General features: G+C 34.4%; 1 protein-coding gene across 1 annotated transcript in view; it reads left to right on the top strand.

Annotated features, from left to right (window-relative positions):
• LOC121863241 (RNA-splicing ligase RtcB homolog) overlaps positions 1-23198 on the top strand; it is a 46430-nt gene extending 23232 nt beyond the window's left edge. Inside the window, exons 6-11 of the mRNA XM_042361751.1 lie at positions 5919-6025; positions 7492-7651; positions 9139-9314; positions 19482-19616; positions 21393-21557; positions 22885-23198. Of these exons, the coding sequence (XP_042217685.1) occupies positions 5919-6025; positions 7492-7651; positions 9139-9314; positions 19482-19616; positions 21393-21557; positions 22885-23112 (971 nt within the window). The 3' untranslated portion in view covers positions 23113-23198. The remainder of the gene's footprint in view (positions 1-5918; positions 6026-7491; positions 7652-9138; positions 9315-19481; positions 19617-21392; positions 21558-22884) is intronic.
• The last annotated feature ends 577 nt before the right edge of the window (positions 23199-23775 follow it).

Below are 23775 nucleotides of genomic sequence, written 5' to 3'. Positions count from 1 at the left end.
ACCACTGTGTGTGTGTGTGTGTGTGTGTATACAGTTTAGTATCGGTTTACGCCATCAATTAAACCCGTGTAGGTCCGCGTAAAACGAGAAACACGTAAACGAAATAACAGAACACATGGGATTAATTGAAATAGAGAGTGGGCCGACCCTCAGACTACCCATTTTCCGATACAATACATACGTTGTAGTAAAAAGTATTGTACAGTACAAGTACAGTACACTGCAATACACTGGTCCCTTGGTTATTAAGGGACCACTTCATTTATTTTCATTCATTTACATGCACACACCATACTAAAAGAAACGTAAAAGAAATAAGTGACCTAAGTGCAAACCTGTACTGTACATGTACTAAATGATTACGGTACTAAAATTGTTGTCTCTTGCAATTATAGCTTGTTTATATTCAAATTAATCACTATCTTACAAGAATCCCAGCAATGTAAATTATATTCTCCCAGGTTGCTTGGGTGAAAAAAAAAAAAAAAAAAATTTATATATACAGTTGTACCCCACTTAACGCGGTCAATTGAACCCAGAGGGTCCCGCGTTAAGTGAAATCCGCGTTAAGTGAACAACAGAACATATGGGATTAATTCCAATAGAAACCGGCCCGACCCCCAAACTCCACTTTTTGAAGGCACATACCTATGTTGTAGTAAAAATAACATCTTAATTTTATGATGGTACATGCACACAATTAATACTTAAGAGAAATAGAGAAATACAGTCGCCAAGTTAATGTCCATTCAAATAATGGACTCAACTCCCTCCCCCTCTCACACTACACAGCCGGCTAACAGATGGTCGGTCGGTCCCTCCCTCCCCCCCCCACCCCCCACCAACCGTCCCAAGGAGATGTGTGGGATAACCTCAAACTAAAGTTAGGAAAATATAATTGACATTGCTGGATTCCTTGTAAGACCAGGAATATTTTGAATATAAATGTCATATATTTTGCACAAAAGATAACATAGTTACCTAGAGAAAAATTTTTATCTAAAAATTGTAAGTTTAAAGCAAAATATATGATGTTTATATTCAAAATGATCACCAAATTATAAGAATTCCAGCAATGTAAATTATATTCTGACCGGGTAATTTGTATGAATTTTATGAGCTAAAACAAATATCTTCAGTTAATAAAAAAAAAAATAATCTTCACGACACTATCTGTCAATCAAAGTACCCCACCTTGCCTCCCCCCCTCTTCCAACCGCGCGGTCAGTCCCAACCCTCCCCCCCACCCCCCACCAATCCTCCCTTCCAGAGTTTTTAACATTTAGTATTAAATAATACCTCAGATTAAAGTTAGGATAATATAATTGACATTGCTGGATTCCTTGTAAGACCAGGAATATTTTGAATATAAATGTCATATATTTTGCACAAAAGATAACATAGTTAATTTGAGAAAAATTTTTATCTAAAATTTGTATGTCTAATGCAAAATATATGATGTTTATATTCAAAATGATCATCAAATTATAAGAATTCCAGCAATGTAAATTATATTCAGACCGGGTAATTTGTATGAATTTTATGAGCTAAAACAAATATCTTCAGTTAATAAAAAAAAAAATTCTTCACAGGGTAACAGATGGTCGGTCGGTCCCTCCCTCCCCCCCACCCCCCACCAACCGTCCCAAGGAGATGTGTGGGATAACCACTAAATTTTAATAAATAATACCTCAAACTAAAGTTAGGATAATATAATTGACATTGCTGGATTCCTTGTAAGACCAGGAATATTTTGAATATAAATGTCATATATTTTGCACAAAAGATACCATAGTTACCTAGAGAAAAATTTTTATCTAAAAATTGTAAGTTTAAAGCAAAATATATGATGTTTATATTCAAAATGATCACCAAATTATAAGAATTCCAGCAATGTAAATTATATTCTGGCCTGGTAATTTGTATGAATTTTATGAGCTAAAACAGGCAGTCAGGCAGGGTGGCGGGTGGGGCAAATCTAAAAATAGCGTCTCGGACACTCACCGCGTATATGTGGTAAAAATCCGCGTTAAGTGAAAGTTCAGCTTTGGCAAGGCACCGCGTATATGCGAAAACGCGTTAAGTGAAACCGCGTTAGGCTGGGTAAAACTGTATATATATATATATATATATATATATATATATATATATATATATATATATATATATATATATATATATATATATATATATATATATATATATATATATATATATATATATATATATATATATATATATATATATATATATATATATATATATATATATATATATATATATATATATATATATATATATATATATATATATATATATATATATATATATATATATATTTATATATATATATATATATATATATATTATATATATATATATATATATATATATATATATATATATATATATATATATATATATATATATATATATATATATATATATATATATATACAATAGTACCCGCTTAGCGCTTTCCTTAGCAGTTTTTGTCTGTGGTGCCTTTTAAAACTGCTTTCTACATAGCATTTTTCATCATATCTGTGGTGAGTGTAGGCTCAGGCTATTTTTGGATTAACACCGCCACCCTTTTGCTCTGTTTTAGCTCATAAGAATTCGCCTAAAGCTCTACAACAAAATATAATTTACATTGCTGAATTCTTATAATTGATGATCATTGAATATAAACAACATATATTTTGCATTAAACATACAATTTTAGATAATAAATATTCTCAAATATTATAATATCTTTGTCAAAATATGGATTTTATTCAAAATTTTGTTTTTTGTTTATTTATACTAATGTTAAAAACTCAGATGGAGGTTGGTGGGGGGGTGGGGAGTGAGACTGTGCGGTTGGAGGCAGGTGGGGTACTGATCGACAGGTGTGGAGCTGAGTTTTGTTTGTTTTCGACCAGAATTTTTACATTGCTGGAATTCTTATAATTTTGATCATTGAATTAAACAACATATATTTTGCATTAAACATACAATTTTTAGATAAAAATTGTTCTCTAGGTAAATATGTTATCTTTGTGAAAAATATATGACATTTATATTCAAAATATTCCTGGTCTTACAAGGAATCCAGCAATGTCAATTATATTATCCTAACTTTAGTTTGAGGAATTATTTATTACTATACCTGGTTTTCCCCCAAAAATTTCTCAGAGGGAAGAGCCAGTGAGTGTAGTGTGAGAAGAGGGGGAGGGAGTTGAGTCCATTATTTGAATGGACATTAACTTGGCGACTGTATTTCTCTATTTCTCTTAAGTATTAATTGTGTGCATGTACCATCATAAAATTAAGATGTTATTTTTACTACAACATAGTTATTTGTCGTCAAAAAGTGGAGTTTGGGGGTCGGGCTGGGTTCTATTGGAATTAATCCCATATGTTCTGTTATTCACTTAACGGGGTTTTCACTTAACGCGGGACCCTCTGGGTTCAATTGACCGCGTTAAGTGGGGTACCACTGTATATATATATATATATTTATATATATATATATATATATATATTTATATATATATATATATATATATATATTTATATATATATATATATATATATATATATATATATATATATATATATATATATATATATATATATATATATATATATATATATATATATATATATATATATATATATATATATATATATAATGAACAATGCAATTCATTAATAATACATGTACGTAGAATATTAAAACACACAAGAGGAGACAAGATGGCATTGTTTTCATGAGTGACGATGGTTCTACATAAGAAACTGAAGAAAATAAGACCCTGGTTGTAGCTGCAGTGAACTTAATGTAAAAAAATTTATTACCTGTATGTATGTTTTAATTAATGTTATTAAATGTTAATAAATGGAACACTAGAAGTAGCTAACCACTAATGGTAAAGAAATAAAGCGAGACGATTGGGAACGCCAACATATGGACAGTAAGTGCGTACATGTAAAAATATATCGTCATTTTTCTACATATGAATATGAAAGCAACACTTATTTACTGTCCATATATGTTTTAAATAATACTTATGGATGTAAAACAAAAATTCTACTTGCCAATAGTGGTATAGTTTAAAACATAAGGACAGTCAATGATGTTGTGCGAGTTTTTACTCAGATGAGAAAAGTCATCAGGTTCAACTCTGGCTGAAGCTGTAGGTTCAACTCTGGCTGAAGCTGTAGGTTCAACTCTGGCTGAAGCTGTAGGTTCAACTCTGGCTGAAGCTGTAGCTTTCCATAAGCTGTTGCTGAAACTGTTACTGAACCTGAAGTTGTTGTTGAAGCTGCTTATGATGCTGAATTTGATGGTGTAGCTGAAGTTGATGGTTTAGGCCTTCGAATAATAAAGCTGTCGAAAGAACCTTGCACTGCTGCTTGATTTTCTCATTATACATCTTTATGTAGGTCATTTGCATTTATTTAAATTTTAATGCTTTGTTCTGTTAATGGATCCACTTCTGAAAATATGTTCATTGCTTGCTCCATATAATATCCACAAACCTCTCACCTTTTTCATATCTTTTTAACACTTCTAGTTTCTCGGTTAAGTAAATACACTTTCTATTAGCTTTTGAAACAACACTACCATCACTTGCTCTCTTGCTCATGTTGAATAGGGATGCAAAATGCTGTAAGAAACCTGAGAAAGTTTTTCTCCTTTTCCTGTTCAGATGCTTGAAAACAAAGGGCCCGCCAGCTGCGATTGTTTGTACAGTGTACTAGTGATGGTGGCGTCACCACTAACAAGCCCGGCATCCTCCTTGCGCAAGGCGTGTTTTTTTTGTTATATAATATCAGGATTTGGTCATTATTTATACAAAAATGTAATATATATTTTTTTAGTTTTGTCATAAATACAAAGAAAATAATTATGTAAATTGAATTGGGTCCTAAATTAACCAAGGTATGAATTTTCGTTAGTTGAACCGTCGTTATCGGAGGCTTTACTGTTCAGCTTCCTTATACCCCTGTACTGTACAGTGTTACGGTACTGTAATACTGTTTTTTGTATATAGTATGCCCAAGAAATTTTTAGAAGGCTGTTTCACAGAGGGTTAGCCCAGGGTTTCAATGTGTTTTATTTGGCAGAAAATGAAGATTATCGGTGAAAAGACATGGACCCTCCTAAATATCCTCATAGGCTGATGGAGAGAGTGTGGTTATGGCAAGATTAGTAGACTAGGGAAGTATTGAGATATCCCTGCAAAGGGCAGTGCTGGAAATTTTATTGAAAGTCATTAATGTTGATTGTTTTGAGGACTATTTTTTGTATTGAATCAAGAAGGCAAAGTGGATGGCAGTAGTCCATCTGGAAGCACACATTGCTTATATAAATGGTTGCTAACTGATCATTGGTGAAGTAGGCTTTGACTCTGAACATGATAGTGAAATAAAGAGAAAAAATCATTCAAACTGCACATACTTGGCAGTAAGCTAGAGAAGAAAAAATTAAATAGACTAGGGAAGAAAGGCCAGACAGCAATTTTGCAAGTAATGAATGATTCCAAACTGTCAATTGCATTGGAAATTCAAGAGCTACAGAATGGACTTTGCCTATTGCAGACTATTGATTGATGGTTCTAAGGAATGATGGAGTACCCTCCATGGAAGCCTTCCTGCCATTTGCTGAGTAAATTGTGATGTTTAAGGTGTTGAAGAATATAATTATTGATTATCATTTGAAAAATCTTTGCTATTGCTGTGGTGAGGAATTTGAGAAAATACATTGAAGGGCTGCATTGATATACTGTACTGTACAGTATACTGTACCAAGTATTTATGAATGGAAATAAGAATTTGTCTGGCATAAGGGAAGTTTATAATTGTAGGTGAAATCCCTTTAGTAATAATGAATAAGCATTGATTACATAACTACACTACAAACTCCACAGGATATATCTGGGCAGAAGATAAGGAGCATTGTGAGGAGTATGGACGTATGGCACAAGCAGACCCAGCCAAAGTTTCCATGCGGGCAAAGAAGAGGGGTTTGCCCCAGGTAAGTGAAAAGCCTACTTCTGTGTGTGTGTGTGTGCGATATTTTTTTTTTTTTTTTTTACACGGGGATTAGCCCACCCGGGCACAGGATCACTGACCCATATTGGGGCCCGGTGGATGAAAATGTAATCATAATAATAATAATTCATAGTAAATAAAATTTATATTAAAAAGTAAACTAAAATATTAATGATAATAATAATAATAACAACACTGTGATAATAATAATAATAATATATACTAAGAAATACAAGAATGAAAAAAATCAACACTGTAGTTGGAAATGCTATATGTATGTTGTGTTGTCATGTAAGAGAAACAATTGAAACCCTACAGTTGTGTGTAAATGAGGCAGAAAGATAGGTCAGCAACCTGGGACTTGGTCACAATTTTCGTGATGCCATATGGCAGCAGGGTCTACCATTAGACAACACAGTACGCTTCCAATATCTTCCCAGGTGGTAGTACCTCCCTGTTTGATAGCTGCCTACTACCACAGTAATCACTATGTCTTAACACTGTATTCTTGGATGATTGTATGCAAAAACAGCAGCGAGTGAGGGAATAACCTTGTACAATAGCAGCAGAATATGAACTAAGCCAAATTCATTAGCTCCTCTCAGTCTTAAACCATACTTGACAAATAAACTATTATGTCAAATACTGGTACCTTTAGTGTTGATTCTTTCAATCTCTTTTCAAACTGTTTTTAGCCATGTTTTGGGTCACAATCACTTGCATGGTCTGGTAAAACTTAGTTTTTGTCATTATTCTTTGGCAATATCCATACTTTATCAGTACCTATAGTTGTTCAAATTACTTGGTTTTCTCATTTCCATAAAAATTTAATTAAGAAGATACCATTTACTATATTATTTTGATGACTGCATAATAACACTGGTATTTCAGAATGGAGGCTGAGTGCCATTTGATTTGGTACCAGGAAAAAAATAATAAAGACTTCACCAACTCTTATTCCTAGTTTGTCAGTTACTTAATCTAGTCAAGTGTCTTCCTGAAAATTATTCCTACCACAACCAATAATGTTGGTTTGTGTTGCATTTAGAATGTCACATGAACCACAGAGTTGAGCTTGTGAAATTCATTTTGAAGACTAGGTTAAAATAAAAAGTGAAACCGGACCTGCCCATCCTACTCTTGAACTTTTTCACATTCTTCCGTATGAGGAAGGGTGAGCAGGTTTGTATCCTCCAAGAGATATCATGGTTGGGGTTATGGCATTTAAGTGAGACTTTCAAAGGTTTGAGCTTTAGTAACAAGTATGATCCCAATGATTACAGTGGCCATATTGAAAAACTGAGTTGTTGATAACTGCATTTGAGAATTAAAAGGCATTACCAACTTGATTTGTATGGTGTGTCTTAAGATCATGTTCTTTTCCCTACTAAACCACATTAATATGATTTCATAAATTGAATAATATCTTTGTTATGCATTTCTTTGTAGCTGGGCACACTGGGAGCAGGAAACCACTATGCAGAAATTCAAGTGGTGGAAGAAATTTATGACAAATGGGCAGCCTGCAAAATGGGAATTGAAGAAAAAGGGCAAGTGTGTGTCATGATTCACTCTGGATCTCGGGGTTTTGGACATCAGGTTGCTACAGGTGAGCAAGATATGCGAAAGATTGTACAGTATAATGTTTCTCATGTTTTACTGTAGTTAATAAAAGATTATACTGTATTTAAATTTGGTAATATATATATATACCAGTCTGTGTGTACATATATGTTTTTATTGTTAAAACTACAGTACGGTATATCCTTAACTGGGTGGTTGATACAGGTCTTATATTTTTGGGGGGGGAGGTTCAGTGTTTTTGAGTTCTTTCATATACTGTACAGTACAGTACGTACTCTTACTAATTTTTCCGACTATGAAGAAGGAAAAATTATTTTACTACCTTTGGCATGTTTACCTTAAGATGCTTATGTGGGTGAACTTCCATATGGCCTGACCATTCAGGGGCAATTTTTTCTGCATTTGATCTTTGATCCACAGGCTTAAGGCTTTTTCCAAAAACATTATTGATTTTGGGATTTTGAATCACAAATGATACTTTTGCACACTACAAGGTACTTACTGTCACAATAGCCTGTATGTTTTGTTCAGTTTTCTGGATTAATATACAGTCAACTGGTTGATGTCATAATGACTGCTTGTCAAATACCTCTACTTTCTGACTTAAAAAGTCACACAATTTTCCTTTTATCACATTATTAACCCTATGGTTGTGTTAAGTCAGAAGAATGGTCTGCAATAAAGGCTGTGATAAGCCAGCAGGCTGCCAAGATTTTAGTGTCAATTTTTAAAACTGTTATGCATTTATAAACTGTGTTCCATATATTTGTAAAAAAAAAATGCCTAAATGCATATCATTATTTTTAAAAGGTGAAAATGTTTTTTTTAAGAACATTATTTTTATTGATAATTGTGTACAGTATATGGTTAAAGGTAATAATAATCTAAGAAAAAAGTAGTGGTGTTGGTTAGCAAAGAATGGCGTGATGTTGACATCACAAAGCACATGCATGAGAGACGTTGACAGTATGATGTACAGTACTGTGTAACTATAAAGGTGTCAAAGCTTGATTGATCCGTGAAATCCTATTGTATAGCCAAGTCAGGACAAGGAGGGCTTAGAACCCACCCTCCCTCCTTACATGCTTATTGTGAAGTTCAACTGGACTTTGCTCCTGTGCTGGAAAATTCCAGTTAATTAGGCTTGTTTACCAGAAAATCCAAGTTATTTGTTGATGGGCAAGGGAGGGTTACATAGTACTAGCTACTTTAACAACAAGTCTCATGTGGCTCTCTACATTTAAGTGGTAACTTTGCTTCCCAGTCCTCTCTCTCTCTCTCTCTGAGGGCTACAGTTGCTACAGGATAGTTGTACAAATTATCCTCTTATTGTTGCAAAATGGGATACAGTATTTAGGATCAGTAATTAATGTGTATTGTATTCCCATAAATATTTCATTCATGAAAATATTGGCTGAGACGTGGAAGTTCTATTTTATGTTGGGTGAAATTAATAAATATTTGACACATAAAATCATTATTATATACTGTATATATATATATATTTTTCAGATGCTCTTGTTGCAATGGAGAAAGCAATGAAGAGAGATGATATTGAAACTAATGATCGACAGTTAGCTTGTGCTCGGATCAAGTCTAAAGAAGGACAAGATTACCTGAAATCCATGGCTGCAGCCGCAAATTTTGCATGGGTTAACCGCTCCTCCATGACCTTCTTAAGTCGACAAGTATGACTATAGAATTTATTTTTTATGAAAGGTTGTGATTATAAGTTGAAGACAGCATGACAGTATTTCACAGGAATGACTTAGTATGCCAAAATAGATGACTGCTTTTCAAAACTGGATTAGCTAAGCAAAGCCAAAAAAGGTGCCTAATCAACAAATGGACTTCATATTTAATTACTGAAACTTGTAGACGTGCTTAGTCTGTAATGATACTTCACTAATACAGTACAGTGGTTCCTCGATTAACGAACGGTTCAATTCACGAAATTTCGGTTAACGAATTAGCTCCCATAAGGATTTTCAGTTCCATTAACGAACAAACTTTGATTAACGACAGCCTTACGAGAAACATGCTTTGTTGTGCGCATCAGCTGATTGGCTAGTTCACCAATACAGAAATTGATTCTATGTTTACATTCGTTTCCAGTGGAGTAAATATCAAGAAAGTTGTGCTCTTGAATATTTTTGCATTTTTTATATTAAAATTATTGATCATTCTGAAATTTAGTGAACATCGAGTTTGTTTGTCTCTTGAATATTTTTGCAGTTTTACATTAAAATTATTGGTCATTCTGAAATTTAGTTAACAAATTGATAATATACAGTGCAGAAATTATTATGAAACATGAAGAAGGCATTAGAACCAATGCACTCTGTAAAGAATATGGCATGTCATCATTGACTGCCTCTTCAATCAGCTGTAAGCTTCTGGGAATATGACATACCGTATATATTCGTGTGTAGTTCGAGTTTTTAAAACCAAATTTTTAGGCAAAAAAATTGGGGGTCGACCTCTACATGTGTAATAGTTTTGTTAGGTTGAACCCGTGCATGATGGGAAGGGCGAGGAGCAACTTTTAGCTTCAGACATGAAAAATATTTACCATTTACTGCCAGTAAACAATGGAAACGTAAAATATGTACCAATTAGTAATGAAAAGTTATGCAGTTCCTTCAGCAGATGAAGCTCACCAACTTACAATAGGCTAAATTACCTTACAACGTGCTTTCAGTAGTCTATGTTGAAGTTCTTAGCACAGGTTAACTTATCATATCATATACGGTATCACAGTCTCATTGATCTACAAAAAATACCGGTAAGAAAAACCTTTTCGATATTTCACACTTAATATAATACCCGGTAATCTACTTCAACCTCCTATTGTTTACAATGACGCATGACGCACCACCAGCTGTTGAGTATCAGCTAGACGGTACACGTGTTTTTCGAATCGTTTTCAGTTAAAAAACTGTTACATCACATGTATATTTTACCTTAACTGTGCCTGAATGAATATCTTCTCGGAAATAAATAGTAGTTTTGCTGAAATGTGATGTATTTTAATGTAAAATAGGATAAAACACATGACGAAAACAAAAGATTTTATCTAACCTTCCGATGTTCAAGAGATGTTACTCGTTTTTTTAATAGTTTTCGGTTAAAATACTGTTATATTACAATGATATTCTATTCATACTGTGCTTGATATAATGCATTCACGGAAATGTAATGTTTTTGCTGAAATGACGTACGTATTACAGTGGAAAGTGGGATAAAATCGTGAGGAAAACAATGACTTTCGCTTTTTTCGTTCAAAAGATGTTACCGTAATCGCTTTTCGAATGGCTTTCAGTTAAAAAACTGTTGTATTACAATAATATTCTTTCCTAATTCACTTGAATAAATACTACGATACCATATTTCTGAATATTTTCATTAAAATCCATCAAAATCATTTTCCTTGTCATCAGCAGCAAACAGCTACTCCCAGTCCTCTCCTTGAACAGGGCTAGAGGGTACGTGTTTTTCGAATCGTTTTCAGTTAAAAAACTGTTACATCACATGTATATTTTACCTAAACTGTGCCTGAATGAATATATTCTCAGAAATAAATAGTAGTTTTGCTGAAACGTGATGTATTTAAATGTAAAATGGGATAAAATACATGACGAAAACAAAAGACTTTACCTAAGCTCCCGGTGTTCTTGAGATGTTACTCGTTTTTTTAATAGTTTTCGGTTAAAATTCTGTTATATTACAATGATGTTCTATTCATACTGTGCTTGATATAATACATTCACGGAAATGTAATATTTTTGCTGAAATGTCGTACGTATTAGAGTGGAAAGTGGGATAAAATCGTGACGAAAACAATGACTTTCGCTTTCTTTCGTTCAAAAGATGTTACCGTAATCGCTTTTCGAATGGTTTTCAGTTAAAAAACTGTTGTACATGTATTACAATAATATTCCCTCCTAATTGACTTGAATAAATACTTGAATGGAGATATACAATATTTTTGTTGAAACTACCCGCGTTTCAGAGTAAAGTGTCGTAATAATAACTGGTAAACAATTTGCCTTCGGCACTCGGTGTTTCAGGCACGGTGAGCCTCAGTTTATAGGACGTAGAGCGTTTTTACTGAAGGTTTTGTTGTTCCATTACCCTCAAAAACTTGGGTCGACCTATAAACAAGGAATATCTTAAATTAACGATTTCTTGGTCAAAAAATCAGGGTCGACCTATAAACGAGGGGGGATTATAGACGAGTATATACGGTACACACCTCAAAGTAAGTTAAAATACAGTATTCTATTGTTTTTTATTTATTACTGTACAGTACAGTGCTGTATTTAGTTTATATTTAATGTTTTGTTAATTCTATTACAGGTATACAGTACTTTGTATGTATACTTTTTCTGTGAGTTGGAACCAATTACCCAATATCCCATTGAAATAATAGATTCAGTTAACAAAATTTTCGGTTAACAACCGACTCTGTGGAACCAATTGTGTTCGTTAGTCGAGGGACCACTATAGTTTCCCCTCGCTATTCAGTTTCTGGATTCACAAATTTCTCATATTTATAATTTAGTAAATTACACCAATTTTCAATTCTTGACCTCCGACCGCTAGTACAGTTCAGTATTTCTGAATTTTCAAGGAGCTAAAAATTTTAATTTATGCAATTTAGGGGCAAAACAGTTATCATAAAATATAACAAATATCATAATACTTGGAAATATTAAAACTTATGGGTATGTGAAAGATAGAAGTCGAACAGCATTTATTTTTATTCTCAACTCTTTGACATTGTAGTGTTTTGAGTGCTACAAGAGTGAGCTTTTTTTTTAAAGAACTGACACTTTTGAGAAACAAAAGACTAGCTATTATTATTATTGTTGTTATTATTATTATTATTATTATTATTATTATTATTATTATTATTATTATTATTGCAGTGCATTGAGGGTAATGTCATCTTCATTTTCTCTCCATGTACACTACTCAAATTTGCTTAAAAAATCTTGAAAAGGTAAACTTTTTACATTATTCATTGTATATTTTCACTGTCAATTTAACCTCTGCTGTGTATCAATTTAGCCTCTGCTGTGTATAGTATAGGTACACCGCCGATTTTCCGGCACCCTTGGTTCCCAAGCCTTGCCGGATTATCCATTTTGCTGGACCAACCGAGGTCAGGTAATAATACAGTAAGTCCTCGCTTAACGTCGGGGTTACGTTCCTAAAATCGCAACTTTATACGAAACAATGTTAAGCGGATCAATTTTCCCCTATAGAAATAGATAAAATACGGGAGTTACGTTCCTGAGCCTCCCTTTGCCCCATGAAAAACATTACCTATACAGAAAATCATTGCCATTTCTATAGAAAATAATGCATACATATACAACTTCTAAGTTTGTATTGGTACTCACCGATGGGCGGATGTGGTAGAGCGAGTGTGTGGTGGGTAGTGAAGCAGGGGAGGCAGATGGCGGGAGGGGAGGAGTATGGCGGCAGCAGAGGAGGAGGGTGGGAGTGGAGGAGGGCAGGAGAGGAGGAGGGCAGGAGAGGAGGGGGGGTGGTGAGTCAGAGACTGCTCCAAGCCGAGAGAGCGTAGCGCATCCAGAGGAGAGAGGGTGATGCACCGTAGAAAGTAGTCTGTGACGATACAAAACGATGTAGTATCAGGGTGATGCACCGTAGAAAGTAGTCTGTGACGATACAAAACGATGTAGTATCAGGGTGATGCACCGTAGAAAGTAGTCTGTGACGATACAAAACGATGTAGTATCGGATCACTGGGACGTTAAACGAATTTTTTGTCTCTAAAGTTTAACGACGCAGTACCGAAACAATGTTAAGCGGGACAACGTTAAGAGCGGACATACTGTAATTCAACAATACACCTCTGACCCACTAATTATACACCTCCCGTCTCTCTAAAGCACCGTGGAATGCTAGAAACTTAAATTAAACAAATATTAAATGTAAATTAAGTGTGAATAAACCATAATTTTGAGCAACATTACTGTACACACTTTGTACTCAAATGTACTGTACTACACTAGACTAAAATTTTTATTACTTGTGCAAACTATGTGGTGTTTATTATCAAATTAATCACTATCTTACAAAGATTCCAGCAATGCAATTTATATTCTGCTAAGTCTAGTCAGCTACATTTTATAAGATCAAAACTGTAAGCCTAAAACTACCTTCATGCAGGTTGGGAGGGAGGGAGGGAAGTTAAGTGCTCTCTCATAATTTTGTCCCGATTAAAGAAGGTGCGGACCATCAGTTGCCGGATAATCGGTGGTGTACCTGTATGTTCAATTTCATATTTTATTAAAAAATCAATAAATATTAAAGAACGACCACTTAAACTACCGTACTTTAATTTACTTGTTAAAATTCTTTCATTAAGTCACTAGTTATAGATATCTTCACAGTAAATAATACACAAGGCTTGAGACAGCGATGCCATATGCATTAACTAAAACTACTGCTCACTTGAAATCTGTTATCACGGTGTTAAGTAGACATACCTTGTTTTAGGTTTTCTTTCATTTTACATAGATTTACATCGGTGAAGACATCTAAAGTAGCTGCACCTGTGAAATGTGATTAAAATCCTGATCATATACCTCTTTATACTTGTATGTATTTATTGATGCACAAACCCAGATTTGCACACCACAAAACAAATCAGTTGCTTATTAACCATGACTGTATGGATGTGTCCAATCGTCTCTGGGTCACATGCCTCGGCCCTTGTAAGTTAAATCTTCTGTTGCAATTACAGAGATATCAGAAGTAGTCAGTTAGGGTGCAGATCAAGTGTTAATACGTATATCTAAATAAATGTGCTTACTTTGTATAATAATTTTATTTGGTTGTTTGCAGTACAGTAGAACTTCGATTTAAAGTGATTCAATTTAAGATTATTGATTTAAAGCGACACCCACAATTAAGGACAATGTTTTAATTTAGAGCGAATCTTTCCTATTTTGCGCGAGTCAATCTGGCGCATCATATTTTAAAATTCGCACCTAATGTTTCTCTGGGCACGCTACACTGTCCTAAGGGCAAAGCTGTACTGTACATGTACTCAAAATAATGTACTAAATGATTATTAAAATTTTTGTCTCGTGCAAACTATAGCATGTTTATATTCAAATTAATCACTGTCTTATAAGAATTCCAGCAATGTAAATTATATTCTCTCCGGTCTCTTCTGTGACATTTTATAAACAAAAAACAATAACTCAATCTAAAGGATATAAAAAAATAAATAAAAAAATAAATACTTCACTAGACCTTCGGTGCCAACTGTCAAACAGGTCACTGTCACCTCCCTCCTCCCCCCCCCCTTCCCAGCCAGGGTTGGGTAGTTTTAGGGTTTTTTCTTTTTACGGGCATTAGCCCACCCGGGCACAGGTAATTTTTAATGACCCACATCAAGGCCTGTGGGACGAAAATATAATAGAAATAAAATTAATAGAAATATATTAAATAAATAATGATAAAATAAAATAATAATAATAATAATAATAAAATTAATAACAAAATTTTAAAATAAATAACAATTATAATAAAAGAAAATAATAATAATATAAATTTATAATTTTCTTTAAGTACTGTAATTATAATAATAATACCCCTGCAATAATAAAGAGCCATAAATAAATACAAAAACAAAAAATAAAAATATCAATAGTGAGAAATGATATATGTATGTTGTGTTGTCAATATTAAGAGAAACAATTGAGTGTAAATGAGGCAGAAGGTCAGATCAGCAACCTGGGACTCGGTCACAATTTTTGTGATGCTTACAGTTTTTATTTTATATAATATCACAGACTAAAGTTAGGAGAATATAATTTGCATTGCTAGAATCCTTGCAAGGCAGCGAATAATTGAATATAAACGTCATATATTTTGTACAAGAGATAAATATTTTAGCCCCTTGTAATTAAATTAGTTAAAACTGCATTTTTTTATGTATAATGCGAACTATAGCATGTATATATTCAAATTAATCACTATCTTATAAGAATCTCAGCAATGTTAATTATATTCTCCCATGTCAGTTTAGTGACATTTCAGAAGAGAAAAACTTAGTCACTCTTAAGGAGAGATAAATAAATAAGCACTAGACCTTGGCATCAACTGTCAAACATATCACCTCACCTCTCCCCCCCCCCCTCCTCCCTCCCCCATCTTCCCAGCCAGTAAACAGACCATTTCACATCCCTTAATTTTAGATGTGTTGATTTATGAGTGTTTGTTTTAACATAATACTGTACTACAAAAAACAATGTTTTGTTTATTCTAGGAGATAGGCTGAAGTGCATCTGGGTAGACTGCCAGTCTTTTTAGTATTTTGTGTTTCTTGCCAAACTAAATTATTCCATTGAAACAACACTTGGGTTTAAAGCGACTTCTCTTGGAACTTATCTCGCGTTATATCGACGTTCTATTGTATTAAACTTGGTTCGCATGCTAAGAATGTTTAGCGTGATTATCAGTTTTGCTTTTCTTTTCCCTTGAAAGTTGTATTTTTATGTCCAATAATTATTATAACTGTTATAGGTATTTTAAACTTTTGTTTAAGAAACTTCCTTCTTTATTTAATACAGGATATTAACCGTTGATTCTCATATGCATTGGACATGTGAGTGTGAAGTTGTGGTTAATGGTAGCCAAGTAGGTGGTTTAGTCACATTTCAATATGTTGCAACGATAAGTAATTCTGTGCGCATGAAGTTGTCAGGTTTAACCCTAGTACTGTACAGTAATATCTCCTTTAGCCGGAATCCCTCAAACTCGGAAATCTCCTAAGCCAGAATTTTCCAAAAATTTCTGGTTTAAGGACAAATTTTCCGAGGTTGATAATCAAGAGAATTTTCTGAAAATGTCTTGAATAAAGATGAAAATTAAAGTTTTTTTTTGGGGGGCTGACCTGACTCAATGTCAGGTGGAGGTAGGGTGGGGGATTAGTGGTCTCATATTACTGACCTTCTGATGGAATGTCAGGTCACCCTTTCTTGGGTTAGGGATTAGTGGGTCTCATGACCTGAAGATGTCTTGAATAATGTAAACACGAAAGGTAAAGTGTTTTTAGGGAGATTGTGATAAGTATAAGTATAAATGAGCAAAGTTGTATCCCTTCAACATTGCATTACATAACATTTTAAAATATGGAATGAGAAAGCAGAAAGGTGTGGGTGATTAGAGAGATGGAGTGGAAAGGAGTGGTAACATGCACCAGTATTACCAAGCGATAAGCTCCTCAACAGCTGATCTTTTAATTCGCCTCCATTCAGTCACACAACAAGACCCTCACTGGATGCTTGTTGTCTTAATTCCCAGTGTGTGTGTGTTTTTTTTATTTGTTTTTTTTTTCGCTTGCCAAGCACATTGTAGGATTTGAAGAAGTTGAGAAGAGTTTGTTCAGGAGTCAGGTGGTGAGGAGACATTCCAAGACACGTAGACAGCACACGTATTAACAGCACTACTAAACCATTGTCTTATAACATTTTACATTATAATTTCTATTTTAAAATTAATTGATACATGATGGCTCAACTGGGCGACATTTGCACTTAGACAACTGATCAGTGAATAAACCAGGGCATTTGGAGACGCATTATACGCTAGTGATGTCACAAAGCTTTGAAACTACAACCACACTTTCTGAGCAACCACAAATTATCACAACATGTACTCAAATGTAGTAAGTTAATTACTAAAATTATTGTGTCTGGTGCAAACTTAAGGGATGTTAATCAGTATCTTCAAGAATTCCAGCAATGCAAGTTTTATTCTCCTAAGTCAAGTCAGTGACATTTTATAAGCAGAAAAAATTAAACCCCCTGCCTTTCATAATCCTTGAGTATGCATTAAGTTCCTCTCCTGGCTGTCAACACCCTACCTTCCCTCCTCCTCTCAGCCAGCAGTGGAAGAGCAGAAGGGTTGATAATATTAATGGGATGAATTTTGTTTTAGGCCTAAAGTTTTCTCTTATAAAATCTCACAAACTTGACTTAAAGATAATATAACTTGCATTGCTGGAGTCCATGCAAGATAACAATTAATTTGAGTATCCACACCTCATAATTTGCACAAGAGATAAAATTTTTAGTCATTTAGCATAGTATATTTAGTACAAAATGAATACAGTAATATGCTGCTCCAAATTATGGCTTTATCACAGGGAAAACTGGTCAGGATATTATGGTATCGAAATGTTACGGAGTATTTCAAATAAATTCTTCTACCAGGACCCTTCAAATACAGTAAAATACTTATTTTTACCTTCTTATTTAGCTTGTCATTTAAGGATATGATATTGGAAACGTCTCATAGAGGATCATTATGGTATCAAATTCATCTCTTTAACACAAATACAGTAAAAATTATAATGTTTGTTGTGAACTAAGCAGGAAGAGGGAGAGGGGTCCATTAGGGGGTAAAAGTGACTGCGCCACACCCCTCCCCCAAAGGGTCACCTCACTGTTTGTCTACTGTACTGACTTATTCATGATACAATATTGTTTATTTGTTTTCATTAATTAGTAAAGATATGTTATTGTAATAATCTGTGCTTATTAATACCTGTACCCTTCATATACAATACCCTGTACAGTATAGTACTATGCATATACCTCATTGGTAAAAAATGTCATTCAAGACATCTTCAGGTCATAAGACCCACTAATCCACCCACCCAACAATGGATGACCTGACATTGCATCAGGTCAGATTAGTAACATGACCCAATAATCTCCCACCCAACCTTCATTACGTATAAGTGTTAAGACATGATTAGTTATGTATTACAGTCAATTGAGTGAAGTGTTTGCCTATTCTAGGCTAAAGATGACAGGATCTGCTTTAGAACAATATATACAGTACACAAGAACACTTGCCAACAGTGCGTAATAGAGACGTGACCGATTGCCCGAGCGAAGAGGATAAAAGTAACACAGCTCCATTCACGCCCGTATCATATAAGGAGTGAAGGTCTTATTGTATGACACATCTGCATGGTAGCGAGTTAAATATCAGCTGTTGAGAAACGCTTGGCAACACTCATTTTCACCCCAGCTCTCTAATTACCCACACCTTTCTGCTTTCTCACTCCATATTTTAAAATGTTATATAAAGTAATGTTGAAAGGATACAACTTTGCTCATTTATACTTATATCTGTACTTACCACAATCTCTCTAAAAATACTTTAGGTTTCGTGTTTATTCAAGACATCTTCAGGTCATGAGACCCACTAATCTCCTACCCAAGAAAGGGTAAGCTGACATTCCATCAGGTCAGTTACACGAGACCTACTACTCCCCCACAGCTCCAGGGGGGTGGAAAATAACAGTCTTTGCTGTAACACACAGCTTATTTCATGCCCATATCCTATAGATTTTTAATTTTTAAATTCTGTATATTTATTTAACCAAACCTTTAGATAAACTATTCTGGATTATTATAGTAAAGAAATTAAATTTCTAACTTAATTAGAACTCTATTTATGAATTCCATTACACCTGTAATTTAGACTCGAGGAAAACATCTTCAGCACCCAGAAACGTTCTGGGGAAGTGGGCTAGTGTGCATCTATGCAAGAGGTCGAGTTTAGACACTCGGAAGCTTTTCCCAGTAACCGGAAAAGGTTCCAGGGATAAGGAATTTTTCCGGGCTTGAGAACGTCTTCTTGTTACCCGGGAAAACTCTCATCCCGGAAGTGCTCTGCGTCAATTATTCCGGCTAACGGGGATATCGCTGTAATTACACTTATATTGTGTACATAATATTTCATGGTTGCCTTTCTTACTGCAGAAAGCATTCTTAGTAAAAAAAAAAATATTTTAGGCTTTCGCCAAGCAGTTCAGAATGAGTCCTGATGACCTAGACATGCACGTAATCTACGATGTCTCTCACAATATTGCCAAGATAGAACAACACTGGATAGATGGGAAACTGCGTACATTATTGGTTCATAGAAAGGTGAGGATTAAATCATTTAACCTTACTGTATGGTGTTATCATCATCCTAGAACAGTGGTTCCCAACCTTTTTTGGCTGCAACCCTAAATTTCCCAACAATACGGTATCTTGACCCTCAGGCATATAATATATTATATAACTTGAATGTTAGGCAAAAATTTGTTTGACTATGATAAGTATATACAGTATTTTTTAAATTGTCTGAAGGCCCCTCGTGACCCTACTGAGGACACCCCGTGACCTGAGGTTGGGAACCGCTGTCCTAGGACAATTGTAAACATTTTCTTTTTGTACATGCTTAGCTATACTGTATATGTATTATTAATTTCTCAGATCATATTTTTGTTCACTGCAAAGGTTTAACTACAGATGATGTGGACTATGATATTGATATACTGTACAGTATTTATAACCACACTGCATATTGGGATCTCGCAACTCTGTTTAGACAACAAAGCAAGGGATTTTAATCCTCAAGCCTTAGGGCCACAGCTTGTATGACTAGGATTAATAATTGAAAAAATGAAAATATAATTATCTCCCACCTTATACTAGATACCCTTAGGAAAATTCTTGGTTGGCATAAAAGTATATTTCAGTAGGAGGAGGGTGAAGAGTTTTTGTTGCTGAGCATGAAGATGTACACTTGATCTTTTATTTTCATCATTGGCCAAAAGATGTCACCACATAACAAGAGTGTATGAAGAATTTCCTAGAGGGATGATTAGAGACAACATGATATAAATTAAAAAAGTGATTGGAGATGAAAACCTCACTGACAGTTTAACTAATAGTTATATTTTTACTTACTATCTCCCTTTTCAAACTGGCTTTAATTTACCAATCTTTTTAATTCCCCTTTGTGGTCATAAATGGTGGATTGATCCTGAGGTCCCATTTTATAACAGGATTTGGAATGAACAATTAAACATCCCTCTCTCCTCCCTTTTGGCTGCTGAGGTGAGTTGGATCTTAAGTGATGGTCTTTGTGACTTTTTTGGTTATTGTAAATAAATGTGAATCAAAGTATATCTGTTGATGCTCAGCAGCAGAAACTCTATAGCCGTCTCCCTTTATGCCAAAGTTATCTTTTGTGGGGACTGGTATGAAGGTTCAAAGTACGTAATAATTTTTGTTTTTAAATTTGCTAGATTTTAGACCCGTCACATATATTGGAATCCAGGGTATTCAAACCCAAGGACAACTGGCTACACAGACAGAGTTGCTTGATTCAAATTAGTTATAAATTAGGATTTTTGGAATAATCCCTATTTATTTCACTGGTTGAAAAACTTTACTATATTACATTAATTTCCCCATGTATTGTCATCTTTTTACCCGTGATATAGTCAAGACTAAAACCAAGACCAAGAACTAGACCATTCGCAATATTAGCCGTGATGAATCGCCTGAAGATTAGTACCCCCAGATAATTTCAGGGTGGTTAAACTGGGGATGACTTCAGGTAAGCATTTAGGGGGGCTAATCTTCAAATGATCCATCAAGGCTACTTTAGCAAATGGTCTATTTCATGGTCTTGGTTTCAACCACATCACTGATATTCACCTGAAACATTCACTTGAAAATCTAACAAGCAATTTGAGGAAACCATGAAACCTAAGTAAAGTTATACATTATTTAGAATTTGGTTATCATGGACATCAAACTGTGTTGGTTTTTGCTTTTGAAGATTTGTTTTGGAAATATTGCACTTTAAAGTAAATAAAATAGTGATGATATCATTTTGGCTTGTATTTATTTCTTTTACTACAACAGGGTTCAACTCGAGCCTTCCCACCACACCACCCCTTGATCCCTGTTGATTATCAACTGACAGGACAGCCTGTCCTAATTGGTGGAACCATGGGTACATGCTCTTATGTATTAACTGGAACTGAGCAGGGAATGATGGAGACCTTTGGATCAACATGCCATGGTGCCGTAAGTACTCTAATGTTTGCCTTTCTGTAATTGACATGTATATTTGAAGGAAAGGTGTTGTTTTCACAAAGTTTAATGAATATAGGTACGTATTTGGGTTGAAAATATCTTGTCCTTGTTTTTCAGAAAAGCTACAGTATAATAAAGGTTACATAATATCACTGTAACATGTGACTTGGCTCATAATTTGGACAAGTATAGAGAGTGCAGTTTATTGTTTAAGGTGTAAATACAGGAAATTAATGAAAAAAGGATGGCAAAATTAAACTTCTGGTATTTAAATGATTTGTTCCACAGTGAATTGCAAGTGGCCTGTGGTAATACTCATGCCCATTCATCATCTTATGCACAGATCATTGTCTTTCACACTTTTGATGGTTCAGTAGTGCATTTGATATTTTATCAGGGGAGCCACGAATTACCCAAAAGTACCCAAAAGTATAGCAAATAAGGGTAAAATCTTAACGAATATCTGTTATACATACACAAAACATGTTTAATAATATTTTTAGTGTAATTTTGTAAAACTGATTTGCAAGATGAAATAATAAACTGCGAAAAACTTGCAGTATTGGCGAACGCTAAATTCCAAAGAGTTCGTGAACAAGGGAGATAACTCAGATCCATTGTGATGCACTTCGCTAACCTAACCTAACGAAAAGTAAATCCTACAGCTATGTTAAATACCCCAAAGTAACAGAAACATCGGTAATTATATCTCCATTTTGGATAGGTGACTCTTTGGAATTTAGCGTTTTTTGCTGTTTATTATTTCATTATTTTGACTACATTTCAATGAAACATTATTAATCAGGTTTTATTGATGTAAAACATATATTCGTTAAGATTTTACCCTGATTTAATATACTTTTGGGTACATTTGGGTAATTCGTTGGACCGTTTTATCAGTGTTTTCCACATGACATGGCTCACTGACCTTTGAACCAACCCTTGAACCAAGCTAGGAGCTTGCTTCTAATATGTTAGTTCAGATAGGTGACCAACAAGACAGCAAACTTGTCTCAAGAATGAAAATGATTCTTTGGACAAGGGTAAGCTCTGTCAGGGGTATTCTAAATGGCTATTTGTTTCTTTGCCATGGCTATGAAATAGGATGTTATTACTTGTGTTTTGTACGATTTATGCAATTGCATTTTTCCTAACTAGTCAAATGTAATTCTTTCTTGACACATGCATTATTTTTAGGAACTCAAAATTAAGAAGTGTTGTAGTTTTGTCTTCCATGCTGAGGGCTACATTTAGTTTTGAAAGTATGGTGCATTATAATTAGCAACTTCCAATAATGATCTTACTCCTACCTTTTCAGGGCCGTGCTCTCTCCCGTGCCAAGTCTCGCAGAAATCTAGATTACAGTGATGTCCTCATTAAGCTCCAAGAACAGGGTATCAGCATTAGAGTGGCATCTCCAAAATTAGTAATGGAAGAAGCTCCAGAGTCTTACAAGAATGTTACTGATGTTGTTGATACTTGTCATGCAGCTGGAATCAGCAAGAAATGCATTAAACTTCGACCAATAGCAGTCATCAAGGGATGAATGTATTGTTGTTAGTATTCAAATTGAAACCTATTGGATAATTATATTCTGTACTAAATTCAGTAATAAACATCAACATTATTAAACTTTGCATGCAAGTCACCATGATTTTCAAGGAAGGATTCTTTTTTGTTTTCTAAGCAGATTTTTGGGGCTATTGTGTTCACATATTGGTATTTATTTGAAGAAAAGCTAGTCCAAATAGTTGGGGGGCTGCTGTACCCCATAAAATTTTTAAAGTTTGACCCAATGTCATATCGCTGGTTATTAGGACAAAAAGGGGTTAGTTTGACACACACGTACATTTACATAATGATATTCAGTATAAAGTTGTCTCCATATATAAAAATGTATGAACTTGGTGGATTGTTGCAGTACACTTTGTGTTGAAATAAAATGAATAACACTTAATTTTGTATAACAAGGCATTTAGTTTACTTATATAGTAAACTCTCCGCTAGCTGGAATTCCCAGTCCCCGGAACTCTTGAATAGCCTGAATGGAAATTGGACCGGAAAAATTCTGGGAAAAGTTTCTCCATTTCGGGTCTGTGAACGAAATGAAAATCAGGAGCATTTTCTGGAAATTAAAAAATTCTCCAAACCTGGAGTGAGTTCCGAGAGATTGCATCATGCTCTAATGCATTCCCATGTGCAAGGTGCA

This window comes from Homarus americanus, unplaced genomic scaffold (assembly GCF_018991925.1).
Source record: "Homarus americanus isolate GMGI-L3 unplaced genomic scaffold, GMGI_Hamer_2.0 scaffold46197, whole genome shotgun sequence".
NCBI classification, from domain to species: domain Eukaryota; kingdom Metazoa; phylum Arthropoda; class Malacostraca; order Decapoda; family Nephropidae; genus Homarus; species Homarus americanus.
This window is presented reverse-complemented; position numbering and strand designations above follow the sequence as displayed.